General features: G+C 34.0%; 1 protein-coding gene across 1 annotated transcript; it reads left to right on the top strand.

Annotated features, from left to right (window-relative positions):
- The first annotated feature begins 3,118 nt into the window (after positions 1–3,118).
- Positions 3,119–8,203, top strand: KLRD1 (killer cell lectin like receptor D1). Its single transcript, XM_068560939.1, has 7 exons — positions 3,119–3,125; positions 4,455–4,547; positions 4,695–4,757; positions 6,019–6,055; positions 6,197–6,356; positions 7,137–7,240; positions 8,055–8,203. Exons 1-7 carry the CDS (start codon positions 3,119–3,121, stop codon positions 8,173–8,175), a joined length of 585 nt encoding a protein of 194 aa, XP_068417040.1. The 3' UTR covers positions 8,176–8,203.
- Positions 8,204–20,489: the final 12,286 nt, after the last annotated feature.

Raw genomic sequence — 20,489 nt, forward strand, 5'->3', positions numbered from 1 at the left:
CACAAAAGGAGATGCTATGGTCATTATACATCTCCATTTCATACTCAGATGGTTATATAGTTTATGACACATTTTTCTAGGAAGCCATGCTCCATAAACCAATAGATCCCAATTCCATCTCTTATTTTATTTTGTTTTGACCATAAACCATTTTAAGCAATCTAATACATCCTCCTAAAAACAGTCCATGATAAGGATTTTGGCAAGCAAAACCCACTAGTGTTGGCTAGTAGGTTTGTCATTAACACGTGTTTCCAAGGAGATTTTATCAGATCAGAATCCTTTTTTTTCTTTTCCCAGGGAGTCCCTCCCCTCCCTTCAAAGGAGAATAATTTGCAACTTGATGCTAGCAATTTTCTTTCCACTCAGAGAATGCACACATTTTCCAAGTCGTGAGATCAAAGTAAATTTCTCATTTGGGACCATTGGAATGTATATTATTACTGTGTTCTGGAACATTTTAGTTATACATTGTTAGGCAGGGAAAAGACCTCACTGTTTATAATTAAACTGACATTCATTTATTTTCCCCAGCTCTTTGTTCAGGTTTGAATGATCTTTTAGTTATTGGAGTCATTACTTGCTTTGAGCAAGGGCAGTAGTAAATTACAGGGAAGAAAAATTGTATTTGCCTGCAATGGACACTAGGGCAGAGGAGATCCTGCAGAGAGACATGCATTTTCTGGAAGGACACCTAACATTTAACAAACAAACATGTAAGTGAAGCTGAACATTTCAGTGGAATTTCCATCTGAGTTCTCTCTGCAACAGACCCCTATAAAGGTTTGAGTGAAAAGTTTATTTGGGATTTGTGGTGGATAAAGGTAGGGAGTGTTGATACAGGAAAGGGAAGGCAGAACACACTATAGGTCATTCTCTTAATCTAGATACTAGAGGAGGAGACTGGAACCCAACACTGTTGAAAGATTCTGGGAAATAGGAAAAAACACAATCTTCTAAATTGCTTCACATTCAGGTCAAAGTTGCTGAACTACACCAAATCCTGAGATTCGTTGCCTGAGGGCCATCTAGGTGAGAATTCCTTAGTACTTCTGGACTGTCATGTGTGAGAGCAGCAAAGCTTTCAGCAGTTCCAGGAGGAAAAAGTCTGCAGACACAGAGTTGCAGATACTGCTTGGCCATAGTTTACAAATATTCCGAGGGATATGGGTGGGGAAATGAAAACTTCTGCTCCAAGTGGAGATAAATAGTAGAGAAACTGACACAAAAACAATTCAACTGCCTATGTGCAAAAATGGACCAATCAACCAGGGTCGACAGTTCAGAAAGAATTAAAGGGAGTTATATATATATATATATATATATATATATATATATATATATACACACACACACACACACGTACATATCATGTATCTCTACCTATCTATCTATATCTTGTGTGTGTGTGCATGTGTGTATTCAGTTATCTTATTTGTGACTTGAGCTTAGAGTCGTTGGACTGAACACATCTTTGATGGATTTTGACTTCTGAGTTAGTGAACTAAGATAGAGACAGAGAGCAAAAAATGAACAAAATTAGGGAGTTTTTGCTAGTTCAGCTTTGTACAACATTAAAACAGAAAAAATAGACTTTAAGAAGGCACAGTTTCATTTATATCACCTCTTTCAACTTGGATTTGTGTAAAATCTGGATGAAGAATTTTCATGTTCACATTTTCGAGGAAGGATCTATGTTTTAGCTATTTTGGTGATTCAGTGAAAGCAGCCCCATGCACACAGTGCAAGTTAAAAAGATGGAAAACTTTTAGCTTCATGGAAACCAAGAAATCAAATCACAGTTCTGGTTTTTTGTTTCTCTTCTTCTTTTTGGTTGAAAAGCCTGTCTTTTACAAAAGGGCTCATCTATGGTAATATCATAATGCTTAAAAATAAACAATATAAATAACAAAAAAACTTGGGAGTTATTTTTTGTGTGGGGATGAATGGTAGGTTGTATTTCCTGACTCTTAATCGTAGATCAAGGTCTCTGTTCTCGACTCTTAATCTGCCTATCTGCCCCTCTTTTTAAATTCCCACTGTTAAGGTTACGCTTCTGAGGACAAAAATGTATAACTTGAATTATCTCTATATTATCTGAATAACACTGTAAATGATTATAATAATTAACATATTAGTAAAAATAAGGACAGTCAAGATTAAATGAAACTTCTTAAGGCTGTTGTGAATGAGGCACTACGTGTGGGCTTAGGGCAGCTGAGGCAGTCATAGTGTGCGCGCGCGCGCGCGTGTGTGTGTGTGTGTGTGTGTGTATGGGATGGTCATGGGAAGTCCGTCTGATTCTACCTTTTTTATCTTTGCCTTCCATACTTGAGTTAATGAGGCAGGAATCAGAAGCACAGAATGAGAGTTGGAAAACTCCAACCACTCTGTACTAAAGAAAATAAATGAAAATCAACAAAACATAGACACAGAGAGATAGGTAGGCTTAATTTGAAATATATCACATAGGTGCTCTAGAGAAAGACTACGAGGGTTTCAAACATAAGTGACCTTTTTCTAGTACTTAGCTTTACTATACCTTACTTTTCTCATTGGTAAAACATGTATATTTATATATCTTTATTATTAAGTCATTTTCAGGGATAAATAAGCTAATATACGCCGAGTGCTTTAAACTATGTTTGGCATACGGTAAATAATAGACATTTCTCATTATTAAAAGAGGAAAATTATGTGTGGAATTTTATTATACCAAGTAAATTTACCTTGGGTTTGCTTATATTTTCCATTTTCCAAGTAATTTTTTTTAAGATGACTTTGATGTTCAAACATTAAAAAAACTTCCTCTCACCTTCTTTTGTGATAGTCAAAGGGTGTGCATTGCACAAATTCAGTGAGAATTTCCTGTATTGTGGTTCCAGAAACATTTTAGAAGATAGTGATTTTACTGCTTCTTGTTCATACTACACATCCATGTCTCATCAGCAGACGATGCAAGCACACTTGAATACACAATTTTTCTTTTTTTAAAAATTTCTTCATACACAACTTTCAGGTTCCTTAGCCTCCAGCTCAGCTCCGTGATCTAACCCAGTTCTTCTTGAACAAGCAGCCATCGTGCCTTTCCTGCATCGACACTGGAACAGCATTTCACATGGCAGGTATGTGCAGCCCAAGTCATAAAATGAAAAAATAAAAATAACCAGGAAAAATATCTTGTGGGTATGGCTAATTTGAGGCAACGCTTTAAGAAAAAAGTATATATTTTTAGCCTTCCCGTGTATCTGCACTTTCTAGTTTAATTACATTTTTCTGATTCTTCATTCTGTTACTTAGAAATGCTTTTGTAAAGATTTTTCCAACAGGTTTAAAGAGTGGATTCTGACAGGGATAGCTCTAAATTCTGATTGGAATCTGAATTTACCAGGAAAAATATAAACAACATAATTCTAGCATGCAAATAAATAGAGAATGTTAAATATTATCAACAAAATGTTTAAAAGTGTTTTTTTTTTTTAATTTACCATTTGTGTTGTGACATCCCCAAAACCACCCAGATTAACAGTTTGACACATTGGACTGTTGTGAATGACAACACCCTTTGGTGCACTAATATTAATGCAGAATCTCCTGATGCTAAATTATTTTAGGGGAAAAGCCTGTGAGCAAGTAATTTTTGGTATGAGAAGATGTAATACATGTAAAAAATGATTCCTGTAAAAAAGTGGTTTTTTACGTATCATAATTCAATGTACTGTGAAATGAACTCAGGTTCCCAAGTTATTACCGCTACATCGGTTGAGGAACCTCTCATCACACCGTGTCTTCTCTTCACGGTACAGCCTCTACAAAGCTATGAGCAGCCTGACATTTCTCAGAGTAGTGAATACACTGAGATTAGCAGAAGGACACACTCGCAAGTAGTATTGATATTATTGTAACAATGATGGAATATGTTAAATGAAAGACTCTGGGTCTAGGCAAACTTTCATTTGATTTCTGACTTGGGTACTTAATAGCTCTGATTCCTTGAGAAAATAACATTATTAATGGATCCTACATTTTCTCAGCTACCTAATGGCAATCAGATTCTCTATCTTGTGATTTTTTTGTTGCTGTTACAAAAATAAGAGTTTGTTATATCAGCCCACAAGACCGAACTTGGTGCCTATTGATCTCTTTTTACTACAGATCTCTAAGCTTCTTTGTCAAATTAAAAAATAAATGGTAAGTACAGTTTGATAAGATAGAGCTGATAAAGAGGAAAAGGTATGGATAATCTCACTGAAGAATAAAGTTCATCATATAAAATTTTTGGTATTGGGTGGAGTTCTGAATGGAATGTCTTCATTTTCCAACATTTCATTGGCAAAATGATTGGGTTATTAAACCAAGGAACTTTTTGGGTTCTCTCACTGGTTTATGCTTTTAAGAACTTCAGCTCCTGTGTTTGTTCTTAAAATCTTTATCCTATCTCTCTTTCTTTATAGCTTTTCAGACCACTCCATGGAGGCTGATTTCTGGGGTCTTAGGAGTAATGTGCCTTTTGTTGGTGGCTGCTTTGGGAGTTTTGTTGAAAAATTGTAAGTTTTTCTAGTCAAGACTATATAAAAAGATCAAAATTGTGATGAAACTGTCTTACAGTAAAGGTTTCATTTTGCTAATGCATAATATTTTGTTATTTCATAAACCTGTGTCTGATGAAGTAAATTTCTAATCACTTCTTACAGCATTTACTAAACAAAGTGTTCAGCCAACATTCTCTCCAGGACCCTCCACAGATCTCCGGGAAGGTGGGTTCCATACTTTGGAAAACTTTAGTGCTGGTAGAGAATGAAATATTCTTGTTTTTCTTACACAGAAGCATGAAGGGATATTATGCTTAGTAATAGAAATTATAGGATAGTCTCATTTTATTGCTAACTTAAGAATTTATTAAATTACATTGAATGTGTGTCATTTATATATGAAGTAATAAGGAAAATATTAGCCTGAAGTGACCTATTTTTCCTATGTGACTGCTCATGTTTAAGTAACAAAAGCAAATTACAGTAAATATTGTAGCTGATCCTAAGTGCCGGCTTGTGTTTCATAACCCATACTTTGATACCTCTTTACCTTTACCTCCGCTTCTTCCATAACTCAGAAAGAAGCACAGAGATTTCTGCAATTCTAACCTCTACTTAACCAGTGAATGTCAGCTCAAAGTCCAAGTTTTTAAATGTATCTTTTCCTAAATCATGTCTCACCATCTTCTGTGTTCATATAGCACTTCCTTCATATCTTTTTTCCCTCAGCGTTTTTCCAACTTTATTGAGATATAATTGACATATGACATCGTATAAGTTTAAAGTGTACAATGATTCACTTATTACAATATTATTACCACCATAGCATTAACTAACACCTCCATCATGTCACACAACTATCATGTCTTTTTGTGGTGAGAATGTTTAAGAAGCTCTCTTGTAGCAACTCCCAAGTATATAATACAGTGCTGTTAACTCTAGTTACAATGATGCACAGTAGATCCCCAAAACTTAATCATCTTCTAAATGGAAGCTCGTACCTTTTGACCAACAGCTCCCCATTTCCCCCACATCCCAGCCCCTGGTAGCCACCATTCAACTCTACAATCTCAGCACCATTCATTTGACAAAGATTTGAGTGCTTACCACATAATATGACTTTTATCACTGAGGATGGTAAATGTTGAAGACACTATCACTAGTAAACTGGATGGTCAGACTTCAAGCTAAGTGCTTTATTAACTTCATTTTGAAATAAAATATCCAGAATTATTTTCTGACTCAGGAAATATGCTAAAATGCTTTCCTCCTTTACATATCTCTTTTATCTAGTTCACTTTTAATTACACAGCAGAGATCAATTTTGGGTCACTTCCTCAAAAAAGGTTCTTCTAACCGCCCCCCATCCTATACTCTGCTACACAATATTTTAACATACTGAATTTCTTGTGTATACTTACACAAATTATCATTAAATATAATTCATAAATGACTGAAATTTGTATAATTCTGTCTCTATCTCTAGAATATAATCTTCATGAGGAAGAAGGGTCATGTCTGAGTCATTCAGATTAATATCCCCTGAACTGTGGTGTATGCAGTAAATTCTCAAAGAATAGTTGTAGAAAAAATTAAATAACAAGTGAGTAAATAGCACTGAAAAAAACTGAATCTCCAATGTCATCAAGTCATGTTTTGTTTTTTCTCTTAGGATCTGGCTGCTGTTCTTGCCAAGAAAAGTGGCTTGGCTACCAATGCAACTGCTACCTCATTTCTAATGAAGTAAAAACATGGAAAGACAGTAGAAATTTTTGTGTTTCTCATAATTCCAGTCTACTTCAGATACAAAAGAGAAATGAACTGGCATGTATTTAATTCCAATTTTTCTACATTTTTTTTGACCTAGGAAAATATTATCTAAGTAAGCTGAATACTTTGATTCAAGTCTTTAATCAGATAGTAAATAGGCAGTTATATTTGAGCTAATTTCCTATACTTTGAAACAGTCATAAAATCTACACAAAATTTCTCAAAGATTTACATTATAGGAATGTGACAGATAAAGTACAAGAAACTTTTTAGAGAGAATTCAAAGAATAAATAATAGATCATTATTTTTATTCAAAGAACTTTGAATTTTTAGCGCATTAATTGAATTTATAATTTATTTTGTAATTATATAGCTTTTGTTATCACTCTTGGATATAACATGGAATGAATATGAAGAATATTATAAAACAATTACCCAACTCTTAAGAAAAAGTGAAAATTTTCTCTAGCTCCATGCAGAACCTGTGCTAAGATTTATCCCTCAAGATACTGTTGATTTGAGATCAAATTTGATTGCTGATCCCCAGTGAAGGAAGTGTTTCATGAAAGCTCTAATTCCCTTTGTGACGTTTTTCATTCTTTCAAGAAGTGAGATTTTGTGGTATGTTTTCCTCCATAAATGAACGGGCTTGAGGAATGAGAAATATGAGGCATGTGACTTGACTATACCTCCTAAATTAAAAGTTAAACCTGATTTTAGTTTGTATAACTGAAAAACTGAATCTGAATACTGGACACTGACTTTCTTAAAAGTACATGATCCCTAGAATAGATTCAAAATAGGTTAATATGTTGGTCTTTGTTTCCAAACAGCATTTTATGAACTCCAGTTCCTATTATTACTGGATTGGACTCTCTTACAGTGAAGAACATCATGCCTGGTTGTGGGAGGATAATTCTACTCTCTCCCAAGATCTGTAAGTTTCTGGCACTCAAAACCTTTTTCTGTTCTTTTTGAGTTTATCCTTAGATCTGATCAGAGAACGTAACATCCAGGAACACTGTAGGTAAGATATCCTGTTTAGGACATGAGAATACAGAAAAGAGAATCGATACAACAGAATAACAACTTTAGTCCCAACCACAACACCCAAGTGTATGCTCAAGTGACATGAAGTTAGTGTACTTGTGACTCTAAAAGAGCTTTTGATGTATGCTTTTATTTCCTGCCTTGGTACAAGCACTTGGATATGTATGTACATGTACAGATTCTCACATACACAAAAGCCGTCCAGAGAAAAGAGTATATCCACTATTTTCCTTATTCTGGTGGAGCCCAATATTCACCGCATCATCCCATATTTCAAACATTCTGGGCTTATTTTCTGTGTATTTGTAATCTTCAAATCTCATTTTCATTCATAAACGTGGGATTTACAGTATCATACAATGACAGGTTTTATGCTCTGATTTTTTCCCTAGACTAGATTAGCAGATGCATCTTAGAAGTAAAGTATATAACATATCAAAACCATTAAAAACAACAGCAAAAACAAAAAAATCCCCAACTTCATTGCTATTGATTACTGATGCAATAGCTGAGTTTTTGTAACACTGTACTCCGAAATTGTGAAAACTGACTTGAATGAAAAAAAGATAATGACTCAATGTGGTAATATCTCATTAAAATGCTTTTAAAATTTCTATAGTTCTATCATTTAACAAAAGCATCATCCTTGAACATTCTCATTTCCTTTTCCCAATATATTAAAAAATTCTTCTTCATTACAGATTTCTATCCCTTCACCATCTAAATCTAAAGAACTGCATAATATATGGCCCAAGCGGAAGTGTTTTGGATGTGGACTGTGGAAGTAAATATCGTTATATCTGTAAGCAACGGCTTATTTAGATGTTTCTTGGGGCAGAAGGGGTGTGCAATGAAGATTCAGTATACTTAGAATGGTAACATATATTACTAACTACCTACTTCTGGGATCTGTAAAATGTTTCAAATTGTCTTATCAATCATATAATTTTCATATATTTGAAAACGTGTTTAAATTTTTTATCAAGATATAATTGACATATAACATTATGTTAGCTTCAAGTATACAACATAACAATAACTAGACACTAAGTCTAATTAACTTCCATCATCATATATAGTTATAATTTTTAAATTTTGTCATGTGTCTTAAAATTGATGAAATGTGTGCCTACACCTAAAATTATAGTCAAGACAAATAATTTCATGAATATTAATGTATATGGTAAATGGTGAATTTAATAGTTTATGCATATATTCTTGGAAATTCTCTCTGCAGAAATTTAAATAAAACTTAATTCATGCCAAATAATATATATCACATCATATCAGTCCTTTGTATGGTGTACTAAATTGAGAAGTCCCATCCTCATCTCTCTTTTTCTGGAAGTAAAAATAATTTGTGTTCTTTTTTAATTCTTTCTGGATATCTATACATCTACATGTTCTAATTTAGAGCTGAAAGTGCCATATAATAGCTTCTTCATATGTATCACCCGGCCTCAGAGGGGAACACATTTGTGTGTCTTCTCTTGATGCTACAGAGTTCTGCAGAACAGTTGGAAGTCTTTGGCCAAATATATGGTCTCACGTGATTGCTTTCATATTTTGCAAGAGGAAAGGGCATCTAAGCCCTGATCGCATAAATTTATAATACTTATTTCTTTACTCCACATATCTTTCTTGCCTTATGCTTATCCATCAGTAAAAAAGCCATTCTTACATGTACATTGAAGATTTTAATCTCTAGCCAGTCCCCAAAGCCTTTTCCTAAAATTATGTACCAAAAACTAAATACTGTAAGATGTTACGGAAAAACCCGAACGAACTTTTGGGCCAACCCAATAATTACCATTTTTTTTTTGGGTGGAGGAGGGGCTAGCTCATTTTATTGAAGGATTTCTAAATAGGTAAAAAAGGGGTGGGAACACAATGAGTTCTGATGCCCATCTGACCTGGAAGAGATTTTCCCAACCTCACAGATATCAAAAGCCAATTCCCTTTTTTTAATTGTTGCATCTACATCTTAAAAATTTGTGTATTGACATCTATATTTGCTCTCTAGTTTTATATTTTAATTAAATAATAATAATTAGGAACCCAAAGTTGATTTTTAAAATACAAAGAGTCAGGAAGAGGAAAGAACCTCTTATGTTTTATTTCTCAAAATATAAATATAATAGTACTACAACTTGAACTCTTCACATTCTTGTATGCAGGTTGACTTAGGAAAAATGCACTTAAGTTGTACTATGCAAAATTCAGGATAGACTATAACATCTTTCAAATGTTTAACTTGGACTAAGCGAACATGCATTGCACTTTCTAGATATTTGAAATGTTTTGCCTTTGTTGTCCATGTGATTTTCATAATAATATAGTTTAATTGAATTTGAAAAGAACATTATAGGCAAGCTTATAATGAAAATAAATAGTTTTCTGTTCCAACTGTCCCATCAATCTGTCCTCTTCCCACAAAAAATTTCCTCTGAGTTTTTTGTGTGTTTCTTTGTTTTTTCCTACCTAGAGTGGTTTTCTCTGTAATGAACCAAGGATAGTCTATTTTCATAATTTTTGTCCAGGATGAATCTCAACTGTGTTTATTTAGCTGCATTAAAGTATAGGTTCACATTGTTACTTTCATATCATCACACTATGAAGTGTCCAGAGTTCAATCAGCCTTTTTTTTTTTTTCTGAGAACTCATGAACATTTATTACAATGTTGCAAGAACAATGAGGGAACGGAAGGTGTTAAATATGACGGATGATGTCTAATTTCAGAGAGTAATCTATGTCAAAATTGTCTCCACTGAGGGAAGAAACTTCCTGTTGCCACCCAATTATAGCTCAGATGTTTTTTTAAGCTCCCATATCATTTCAGGGCTTTATGATGGAAAGTGCTGATTTGAATGAAGAGTACTGGTCACCCATGGCAGTGTCCTTCTCACTTCTGGCCCCATCATATTAATCACACTCAATCCAGGACCATCTGACCCATTTCATTTTTATTATTTTTTCTCCCACTCTTACCTGCATTCTGCTTTCCTTCATCCTGAAAATATCTTTGTAGTCCTTGGGATGGGAACAACTTTTTTTATAGAAAGGTTTTGCACAAAATATTTTTTCCCTCTGATATGACATTTCTGATATATTCTCTGGAATATAGACACTTATTTTTCTTTTGCTCTCTGTTTTTTGCTATGAAATGGGCTAATGTACATGAAAGGATCTTGTTGAATGACTATCTCAATGTTGGATATAGAAGAAAAGGAAGAGGGTAAGGAAATTTGTAAAAAACACACAATATAACAAAATAATATTGCCAAAAGTCAGTTTATTCTCTCTTAATTTCATCCTGTTGCTTTGAATGTGTTATCCATTGCCCTGAATGTATGTAATATGGGTTATGTATCGGTGCATAACAAATTACACTAAATTTAGAAACTTAAAACAACACGTTTATTATCTCACACTATCTATGGATCAGGAACTAGGCACGGCTTAATTGTGTTCTTTGTTCAGGGCCTCACAAGGCTGGAACCGAGGTCTTGGCCAGGCAGTGTTCTCATCTGAAACAGAGTCCTCTTCCAAGCTCATTCACCCTTTGGCCAGAATTTCGTTCCTTGTGGTTGTAGGACTGAGACCCACAGCTCCCCTTTCCTCCCCATAAGCAGTCACTAAAAGTGCTAGAGGTTTAGACAAAGCTGAATTTGAATTCTTAGTTCAATTTTGACTATTTTTGAAGCTTTGAGCAAATAATTTTATTATCAGAGCCTCAATTTTTCATCTACACATTGGGAATATCTACCTTGTGAATTTTCTGAGAAGTAAAAAATGTACTTGAAAAGCAAGCATATAAAACAGAAATGAGAACATAGCAGATGCTCAGTTAATAACTGAGGTAGCTTGCTGCTTTCTTACTCCAGATTTCTAAATTATTGGTAATTTTATTATCTTACCCTTTACCTTATCCTTTATAATGTGGTGTAAAGGATCATGTCCAACTTATTTAGTCATATCCCCTGAGCACTTCACACTCCTCTGATGGAGGTAGATAAGAAAATGTAAAAATAATCTCACTGAAGAATAAAGTACTCCACTTAAAAATTATGGAGTTAGGGGTCTGAACAGAACATCTTCCTTTTCCAGTGTTTCATTGCTCAAATGGCTATGTATCAAATAAACGACTTAAAGACTAAAAGACACATCCATATATTTATTATGCAGATCCAGGAGCCTTTTGAATTCTCCCCCAGTGGTTTCCATTTTTAAGACCTCCATCCCTTAACTGATTCTTTCTTCTCTTTCTTCCTCTGCATCTTCTCAGACTGTTCCATTAAGGTTTATTCCTGAGACTCTAGGAGTGCTGCACCTTGTGTTGAATTATGGCATGACTCATTTAAAAGTGGTTAATTTTCTTCTAGAGAAGCTTTTTGAGACTCAAACCTTTTCAGAAGCATTTTTACCATAAAGGTTTTATTTCACCAATATATAACATTCTTAAAATTTCATGTATTTCTTGAAACTTGAACCTAATCACGTAAATATCTAATGCTTTCTTACAGCATTTTCTAAACACATTTTCCAGGCAATATCCTCTCCAGGAACCACCATCACCATGTAGGTTTCAATATTTGTAAATATTTGTAAAGCAACCCCAGTGGTTGGTTTAAATCTGAAAATAGAGGTTTTCCTCTACTCCACCACTCAGGAGCATGAGGGAATATAACAGTAATAAACCTTCTCTTTCTTCATTGTAGGAGGGTCCAATTTTAACGTTCTCTAATGTAAGGATGGTAGTAAATGTTTAACATCTGTATGTTAATGAATAATGGAAATATGAGCTTGATATGCAAGCTTGTTTCCTTTCTGCCTGCGTATGATTATGTAACAGATTACAAACAAAATACCACAAATGTTACAGCGAATTCTGATTACCAGCCTGTGATTGCTCATAGCTTTTGAGGCTTTCCTAACTCTTTTCCTTTGCTCCTGCTATTAACTACATGACTCAGGAAAAAGTACAAATATTTGGGCATTTCCAAGTCCTTCTTATCCAGCTCAAAATCCAATTGCTACGTGAATTCTTTCTTTCCCTGAATGCTTCCTGCAATTGTTCCTCACTCTTTTGTGATCGTGTAACACTTCTTTCATGACTCGCTTCAGCAAATTCAGCAAATTTCATATGGCAACACTTGAGTTCTTACCATATACTGTGACTTGTGGGTACTAAGGAGAGAAAAGTAAATAAGACACCATCACTAGCATATCATGTTACCAGATTTTCAGCTAATTTTTTTTTAATCTATCAAACTTTGGAGGAAAATAAAAACACTTTCTGAACATCCATCAAAATTCCACCACTAAACTACCTAATTAAGGGTGCACAAATATATTTCTTTTCTTAGTTTATTTACCAATAAAAAAAATTCATCAATACACAAGGTTCTTTTCCAGCTCAGGAAATGTGAAAATGCTGTTTCCTTTGCCTGTTAAGATTTTCTCATTTACTTCCCCTTCTGTTTAACTCCTATTCACCCTTAAGAGCTCAGCTTGTAGGTCACTTCCTAAAAGGCGTTCTCCTAAGCACTCCCATCTCATTCTCTGCTACATGTTTTTGTTTTTTTAGCAAACAATGATTCTTGTAATGTTTTCCACAAGAATAACTTATTAATTATAAGTTATCGATTATAACTTATTATAATTGATAAGTTATTAATTATAGTAACTTATTGTAATTAATAAGAATAACTTATTGTAATTAATAAATTATTGGTAATTTTATTATCTTACCCTTTACCTTATCCTTTATATTATGGTGTAAAAGATCGTATCTGACTTATTTAGTCATATCCCCTTAGCACTTCACACTGCAGTGCATATAGTAGTTTCTCAATTAATGTTTGTTGATAGAAATGAACAAATAACAAGTGGTTTTTGATTGAGTAAATACCAGTGAAAAATGTTGAAAATAACAATATTATTAATTATGTTTTATTTTCCACTCTTAGACTCTGGCTTCTGTGCTTGTCCAGAAAGTGGATTGAGTACAGATGCAACCGTTAGTACAGTATTTTGCTAATGAAGAAAAAAGTTTAACAGAGAGCTGGGTTCTCTGTGCTACTTAGAATTTCATTATACTTCAACCAGAAGGCAAGGATGACAAGTATGTACTTAATCCTGATTTTACACATTTTCCTTTGGTAGGCAGCTTATCTAGGAAAACAAACTAGTCAAGTAAGTTGAATACTTTGACCTGGTTTCTAATTCAGATACTAAATGAATAGCTATCTTAGAAAAAAATTTGTCTCTTGAGTCCCTGTACCTTGAAATACTCATTACAAAACTGGCATAAAACACCTCAAAGATTTATAAAATAGGGATAAAATTAAAGATATCATATAGAGTGTATATAGCATTTTAGGGAGAATCCAAGAAACAATGATAAGTCAACACTTATATACATCTAAAAATATAGAAATAGAATGCTGTGATGCCATGAAAGTAAAATAATCTCAGTATCATTAAAACGTATGTATTTTATGTCTAAGGGACTTCATAATGTACATACCAAGCACTATTGTTTCAAAATAAAAATGTCAAAGCAAATATTGTTATATATGTAAATAATCATGTATAATAATTTAATTTTTTAAATAGTCCAGTAAGTGCAGGAAGAATAATAATTGCTTTTTTTCAATCAATTATCTATTTCTGGAGTAGGTAAAATGGATCAATTTGTATCTTAGACTAAGATGTATTACAATTTGAATATCTTTGAAGGAATTCATTTTATTTTATTTTTAATTAATTAATTTAATTTATTTAGTTTTGGCTGTGTTGGGTTTTCGTTGCTGCTCGCAGGCTTCCTCTAGTTGCGGCGAGTGGGGGCTACTCTTCGTGTGTGAGCAGGCTTCTCATTGCCGTGGCTTCTCTTGTTGTGGCGCACGGGCTTAGTTGCTCCGCAGCATGTGGGATCTTCCCGAACCAGGGCTCGAACCTGTGTCCCTGCATTGGCAGGCAGATTCTTAACCATTGCGCCACCAGGGAAGCCCTCCTTTTAATATTAAGGAGATTTCTGTGCCACTTGAAATTATAAAGTAAATTATTTTATGAATATTCTGATCTTAATTTTATATGTTAAATACATGGTATTTTTTTCACCATACCTCTTTTCTTAGCAATTATCTCAACACAGATTTAAATGAAGATTGACACCAAATAATACACAACAACTTTATTTCAGTGCTTCATGTGATCTACTAACTTGGGAAGTTCTATCCTCACTTTCCTGAAAAGAAAAGTGATGTCAATGATTTATTCGTCTCACTCCTTCTGAATGAAAATGTGGATTTTTTAAAAAAATTCAGAGCTGAAAATGTATACAACAGTTTGCTAATATATATTATCTGTGATACTGTGATATTATAAGAAATGTATGTTTGGTCTCCCTCCCTGGTACCTGATTCAGAGTTTCTAAAACCCTCATAATTTCCTGAGTGAAATGTGAAAGGAGCATCTTTTGTGGTTCATAATAAGCCCCTTTCAACCATTTCTAAATTTATGCTAATGAGGTGACTCTTGGATAACTAGGGCTGGTTGTTTGAGGAACCAACCATATGGATTAGAAAGTTGGAACTTTCAGCCCCACCCTCAGACCTACAGGAAGGGGAAGAAGGGCTGGACATGAATTCAATCACCAATAACCAGTGATTTAATCATCCATGCCTACATGACGAAGCCTCCACAAAAACCCTCAGCAAAGAGATTCACAGAGGTTCTGGGTTGGTAAACACATCCATATGCTGGCAGGGTGGTGCACCTGTCCAGAGAGGGTGTGGAAGCTCCCTGGCCTTTACACATACTTTGTCCTATGCATTTCTTCCATTTGGCTGTTAGTGAGTGAAATCAAGTCTCCCTAAAACCGAGTTCCCTTAATGAGTTTATGATTAATCTTTGATTAATTGTATGATTAATATGTATATCTATATATTTATATGTCTCTCTCTATATATATCATTTGAGAGAAAAGGGAATAAAAGTATGAGTGACAGAGTGGGGAAAGGGGACAGAGAGGAAAGGAAGGGAGAAAGAGTTGAAGAAAAAAAAGCTGCTAGGAGGGAAATCAAATGAGCTCGAGTAGTCTTAAAGAAACTATTCTAATTATTATTTATTTTTAGTAATTTCATTATTATTATCACTGTTATTATTAGATATGACATTTTATGATAACATTGTTAAGTGGTATAAAATAGAGGTTTAAAGAAAATAAATGAAATACAAAATTTCACCAGGGTACAGCATAATCAACCTTTTCATAGATGTGTCTTGTGACTATGAATAACTTGGGTATATTATCCTTTAGTATGAGAGTAAAAACATTTCACATAGATTCCTATCAAATTTTCTAAAATGTTTTAATCAGGAAAAATATTTTTCAAATTTTTCTCGAATTAGAGTTTATTTAGTACACAAAACGTTAGTTTTGAAGATAAATTTAACTTTTTTATACTTTGTATAGAAATCTAATAAACAATTGCAGCAGTAACAAAGAATCATAAGATGTATCAAGAAATTCATAATACAGTGGGGAGACCTTAATGAAAGAAAGATAGGAGGAGATAACTAATGGAATGGTGACAAATGAAGAATAATGAGAATAATTGGAAGAAGAGGTGAATTGTTATTGAAGGATCTGGAAGTTTTATTAAAGGTGGTGGAATTTGATTTACAGATTGAACAAACTAAAATTATAATCAGCAAATACAGGAGGAAAATGTACTAGAGAAGGAAGAATTTGAGCAAAACATTGAGATTGGAGAAGTGCTTATGGTATGTTGAAAAAGAACAAGAGTGTCAGTGGAATTGTGGGGAAAATGGAAATAGGTCGACGTGAAAGATGAGACTGAAAAGAAAGCTGGAACAAGTGAAATTGTGGAAGAATGTGAATGCCGGGCTGTAAAGATAAGTTTCAGTTGACAGAGTTCAGTAAAGCCATCAGATCATCTTTTGCATTTTTACTTATCAGTAAATGACATTTATAGATTTGCCATTGTGAATAGACAATATTAAGAAGACCAAAAGTGATATAACATACCAACTCATTAAGTAACACTTAGAAAATAATATTTTTTCAATCTTAAAATATTTTCATATTTGTAATTATATTCTAATCACTAGTTATTCAGTTTCATTCCCAACACTATTTTATTCAATACCAATTTTACTTATGGATTTCATAATTTACATGAATTTAAAATGTATTTTTCTGTTTATTTTCATGTATCTCTGCCCTACAGTAATGAGTGATGATGGTGTAACTTACTCCGATTTGCAACTTCAGCCATCATCTTAGCCACAGAGAAGGCAAAGACTTGAAACTCCTAAGAGAAGAGGTCTTTTGTGTTTTAGACATCAATGCATTTTGTGTTTTCTACACTTTATCTTAAATTGCACTTAAAAATATATAAAATTATGCATTATCATGCTCATATGCACACACACATAATTTAAATGTTTTTCTTTTGTTTTAAAAGATTCTTTTTGATGTAGACCATTTTTTAAAAGTCTTTATTGAATTTGTTACAATACTGCTTCTGTTTTATGTTTTTGTTTTTTGGCCACAAGGCATGTGGGATCTTAGTTCCCCGACCAGGGATCGAACCCACACCCCCTGCATTGGAAAGCGAAGTCTTAACCACTGTACCGGCAGGGAAGTCCCTAAATGTTTTTCTTTTACTAAACAAGGAAAATAAGCACTTTTGAGGGAAGATTGACTTTTTCCCTATGAGAGTCCATAATTTTAACTATGTTGTAAACATTACATCAATATTTTTAGAATGAGTAAAATATTTGGGGATTGAAATATGTTATTTATCATTTTCTGTCATTTAAGATATCAATACTATATAATAGGATATTTGTGAAATAGAGAAGTGATAAAATGTAGAGGTAATTTCACTATTCTAACACAGTTGCTGTGACTTGGATTATTTTTCTTGTTTTCCTGATTTATATATTTGCTAACTTAGTGTGATCAAAGTGTATCTTTTTCAAGTGTCATGCTTCTCACACACACACTGCAGTGCTATTACTTTACTGGTATGTATGACTATACGGAGTTTGACTATCTTCCTATCATTTGAAATTTGCTTTAATTTGTATTTTCCCTGTTGCTAATTTGCATTCCTTGGATGTTTTAAATTAATAAGTGGAATGATTAGAAGTGTGCTGTGTATTAATGCGCTAGTTCTATTTTGTCTTACATGAAATGGATATTCATGACTTTGGCTAAGATGTATTATTTTTAACTAGGGCCTCAATTGGTTACTTTCCAATTTTTTAGATTGTTAATTATTACAATATTATTTATGATATACACATTTACCATGTGGCTAATGACGAATTCATTAATTCAATTTTGCTTAATATATTGTTAATAATTTTTTAAAAGCCCTTTTACGCCTTATACACTCTGCCTGTTATGGATTCAGAAATTGTGTTCTTTTTTTTATTTCTCATGAACTATTCATCTTACTAGTGTATGTACTTCTTACCAATGTAGTTACCATTAGATTTGTATGGGAAATCAAATGGTCTGGGAACACTTTATTGATGATATTATTAATTGTGTGTATATGCATAAGTACGTGTAAAATGACATACTTCACCATTGTTCTTGTTTTTCCATATGTCAAAACAGAATGATTTAGAGTCATTATCCTGTCTTTTAAATTTACCTTTACCTAACAATATTTCTTAGTTTTTCACTGTTTATAAAGTGCTTTCACATATGGAAATCAATTGCAAATGAACTCCACAAGGTAAGTTTCTTTTTTATACCCAATATACAAACATAAGCAGAGACATGGTGGTTAAATGGCATGTTACAGACACTGGAGTCTGTAATTGTTGGAAGTCAGTCTTTACCTGGGAAGTTCAAGGCCTTTTCTTCCTCTGATGACTCTCAACTAACTCTTCAACAAGGAGCTGGATGTTTTTCTTTTTCTAGTTTTAGCTAAATTTCTTAAAATACAACCTTTGCTATATACCTCACTCAGGCAACTACAGCAAAGGATGGATGTATGTGATGGTAAATGCTTCACTTCACATTGTGAAAACAAGAATCTATCAGTATTTCTTGAAATGTTAGTTGAAGATAATTTTGGCCCTCAGGTTTCACTGTTTATAAAGCAAAGGTCAAAATTTTTTCCAGATATTGGTGATGTATTCATGGCCATAAAGAAAAAATATGAGGGAAGAGTAGAGTAGTTTCTTACAGGTATTATTATTCTCAAAGTGCTACATAATTAATACGCAAAATTATAATTTACCAAAAAGAAGGAAAAAGGAGGTAACATGGGACATTAATTATATCACCAAAAATAACATAAGTAAAATTTGGACATAGGCCTTTTAAATCATTTTTACATATATATAATTATATGAGTGCATACATAAAAACATTAAAAGAATACCATATATTACTTAAATAAACTTATTTTTTCTTTTAACAAAATGCAAGTTTACTCTATAGCTTTTGTTTTCACATGATATAAAATGCTTACTTTCACTATTCATTAAATATTGAACTGTCTGTAGTTTCAGCTTACCCTCTTGTCTTTCATTTTTACATATACTCCCTAGTGATTCACCTAGTTTTTTGGCTGTGAATATCATCTAACTGCTAATGACTCAAAATTTATGTCAAACTTGGATTTCTCTCCTGCATTCCAGACTAACTACACAGTATTGTAATCCAAATCATCTCTTGAATGCTAGTAGAAATCTCAAACATGTACTCCAAATTGTACTCCTGATATTATCCACCCAAATGCTCTCGTACACTTTTTCTCACTTATATGCTCGCTGTCACGATTACATAATGTTTTGCACAAATTTGACATTTGAAGTGAAAGACATGGAATTCAGCCAGATGAATACAGGTTGGCCACAGGTCCACTGTTTTTCACTGATTCCGCCTTGACAAGTAGGTTTAGATAATATTAAAGACTTGGAAGAATGCAAAGTCAAGAAATTCAAGTTTAAGAAGTTTAAGAAGATATATATGTATTATCAAAGTTTGGAGCAAAGGCCTAGAGGATCTGAAAGGTAAAATCTGCTGTGTCACCTCTACTGAGAAGTCCATGGAGCAAGTTATTCATCTCAGATTCCATGTTTTCTATTCAGATTATATTCTTATTTTCATTATGTACTTCGAAGTTTCAAATCTCTACTGAAATGTCCCATATGTTTATGCCAGTTTCTGTCTTTCCCACTAGATGCTTTAACCTATCAATCATTGTTATTTCAAATTCCCTGCCTGGAAGTTACAGCTGATCCATCTCCAGATCTGGTTTTTAATGTTTTAATTTTTAAAAAATATTCTACTCAGTGCAGAATTTATTGCTCAGACAGGTGGATTTTCTGTCCCTTTCGTTGTGGCATCTGTCCTGTATTGGTAGATTTTGTGTGTGAGGCAATTACCTCTCTCTCCCCCAGCGGAGGTCCTCTGCTCTGTACAATTTCAGGATCCCGGGCAGAAGATGGTTTTCTGTCCCTTCTCTAGAAGCAGGTGGCTTTTGCCTATTGTCAGTGCAGGGTACAGGGTGGGTTAGATTTCTACCTTTTCCTCCAGTAGCAGGTGAACTCTTCCTAGAATGAGTGAGGTGGCAGGTGGTGGAACATTTATTAATCCTTCCCCAGGGGCAGCTTGTTTTTTGGGGGGTCCTGGAGTCTGGACACCCACGGCACCAGGTGGGTTTTATGTTTGTCCCTCAAGGACAGACATTAACCACCTTGTACTTAGGCAGGGCTCAGAGCAGAGATGGTCCTCTCCAGATTTACCCACTACACCCACAAACTTTGGCAGATCCTGTAGACCCGCATCAGAGAGAGGGGTTCTCTCAAGCTTCCCAGTGGAAGCCAGCAGAGAATAATTGGCAGTTGGGTGTGAACTCGCATTAGTCTATGGGTACAAGAGATTCTAAAGTCTCATGATAGCCTGCTCTTACCCTTGAAGATTTGTTGAAATTCTTCACTGTTTTATGACTGCCACTATTCCTCCTATGCTTTGCCAAAGGTGAAATAGAGTTTGTGTCCTGTCCTTCCAAGGAAGCGGGGCTTCACCTCTTTAGAATTCAGATCACCTGATCACTTTTTAAATTCAGCTGCTTCA

Source organism: Eschrichtius robustus, chromosome 13, assembly GCF_028021215.1.
Source record: "Eschrichtius robustus isolate mEscRob2 chromosome 13, mEscRob2.pri, whole genome shotgun sequence".
NCBI classification, from domain to species: domain Eukaryota; kingdom Metazoa; phylum Chordata; class Mammalia; order Artiodactyla; family Eschrichtiidae; genus Eschrichtius; species Eschrichtius robustus.

Excerpts from the sequence above, each read along its gene's own strand:
- KLRD1 (XM_068560939.1), top strand. Across the intron at positions 4,758-6,018 it reads CTCCACAGATCTCCGGGAAG|AATATAATCTTCATGAGGAA; the intron begins GTGGGTTCCATA and ends CTCTATCTCTAG. Across the intron at positions 7,241-8,054 it reads TCTACTCTCTCCCAAGATCT|ATTTCTATCCCTTCACCATC; the intron begins GTAAGTTTCTGG and ends TCTTCATTACAG.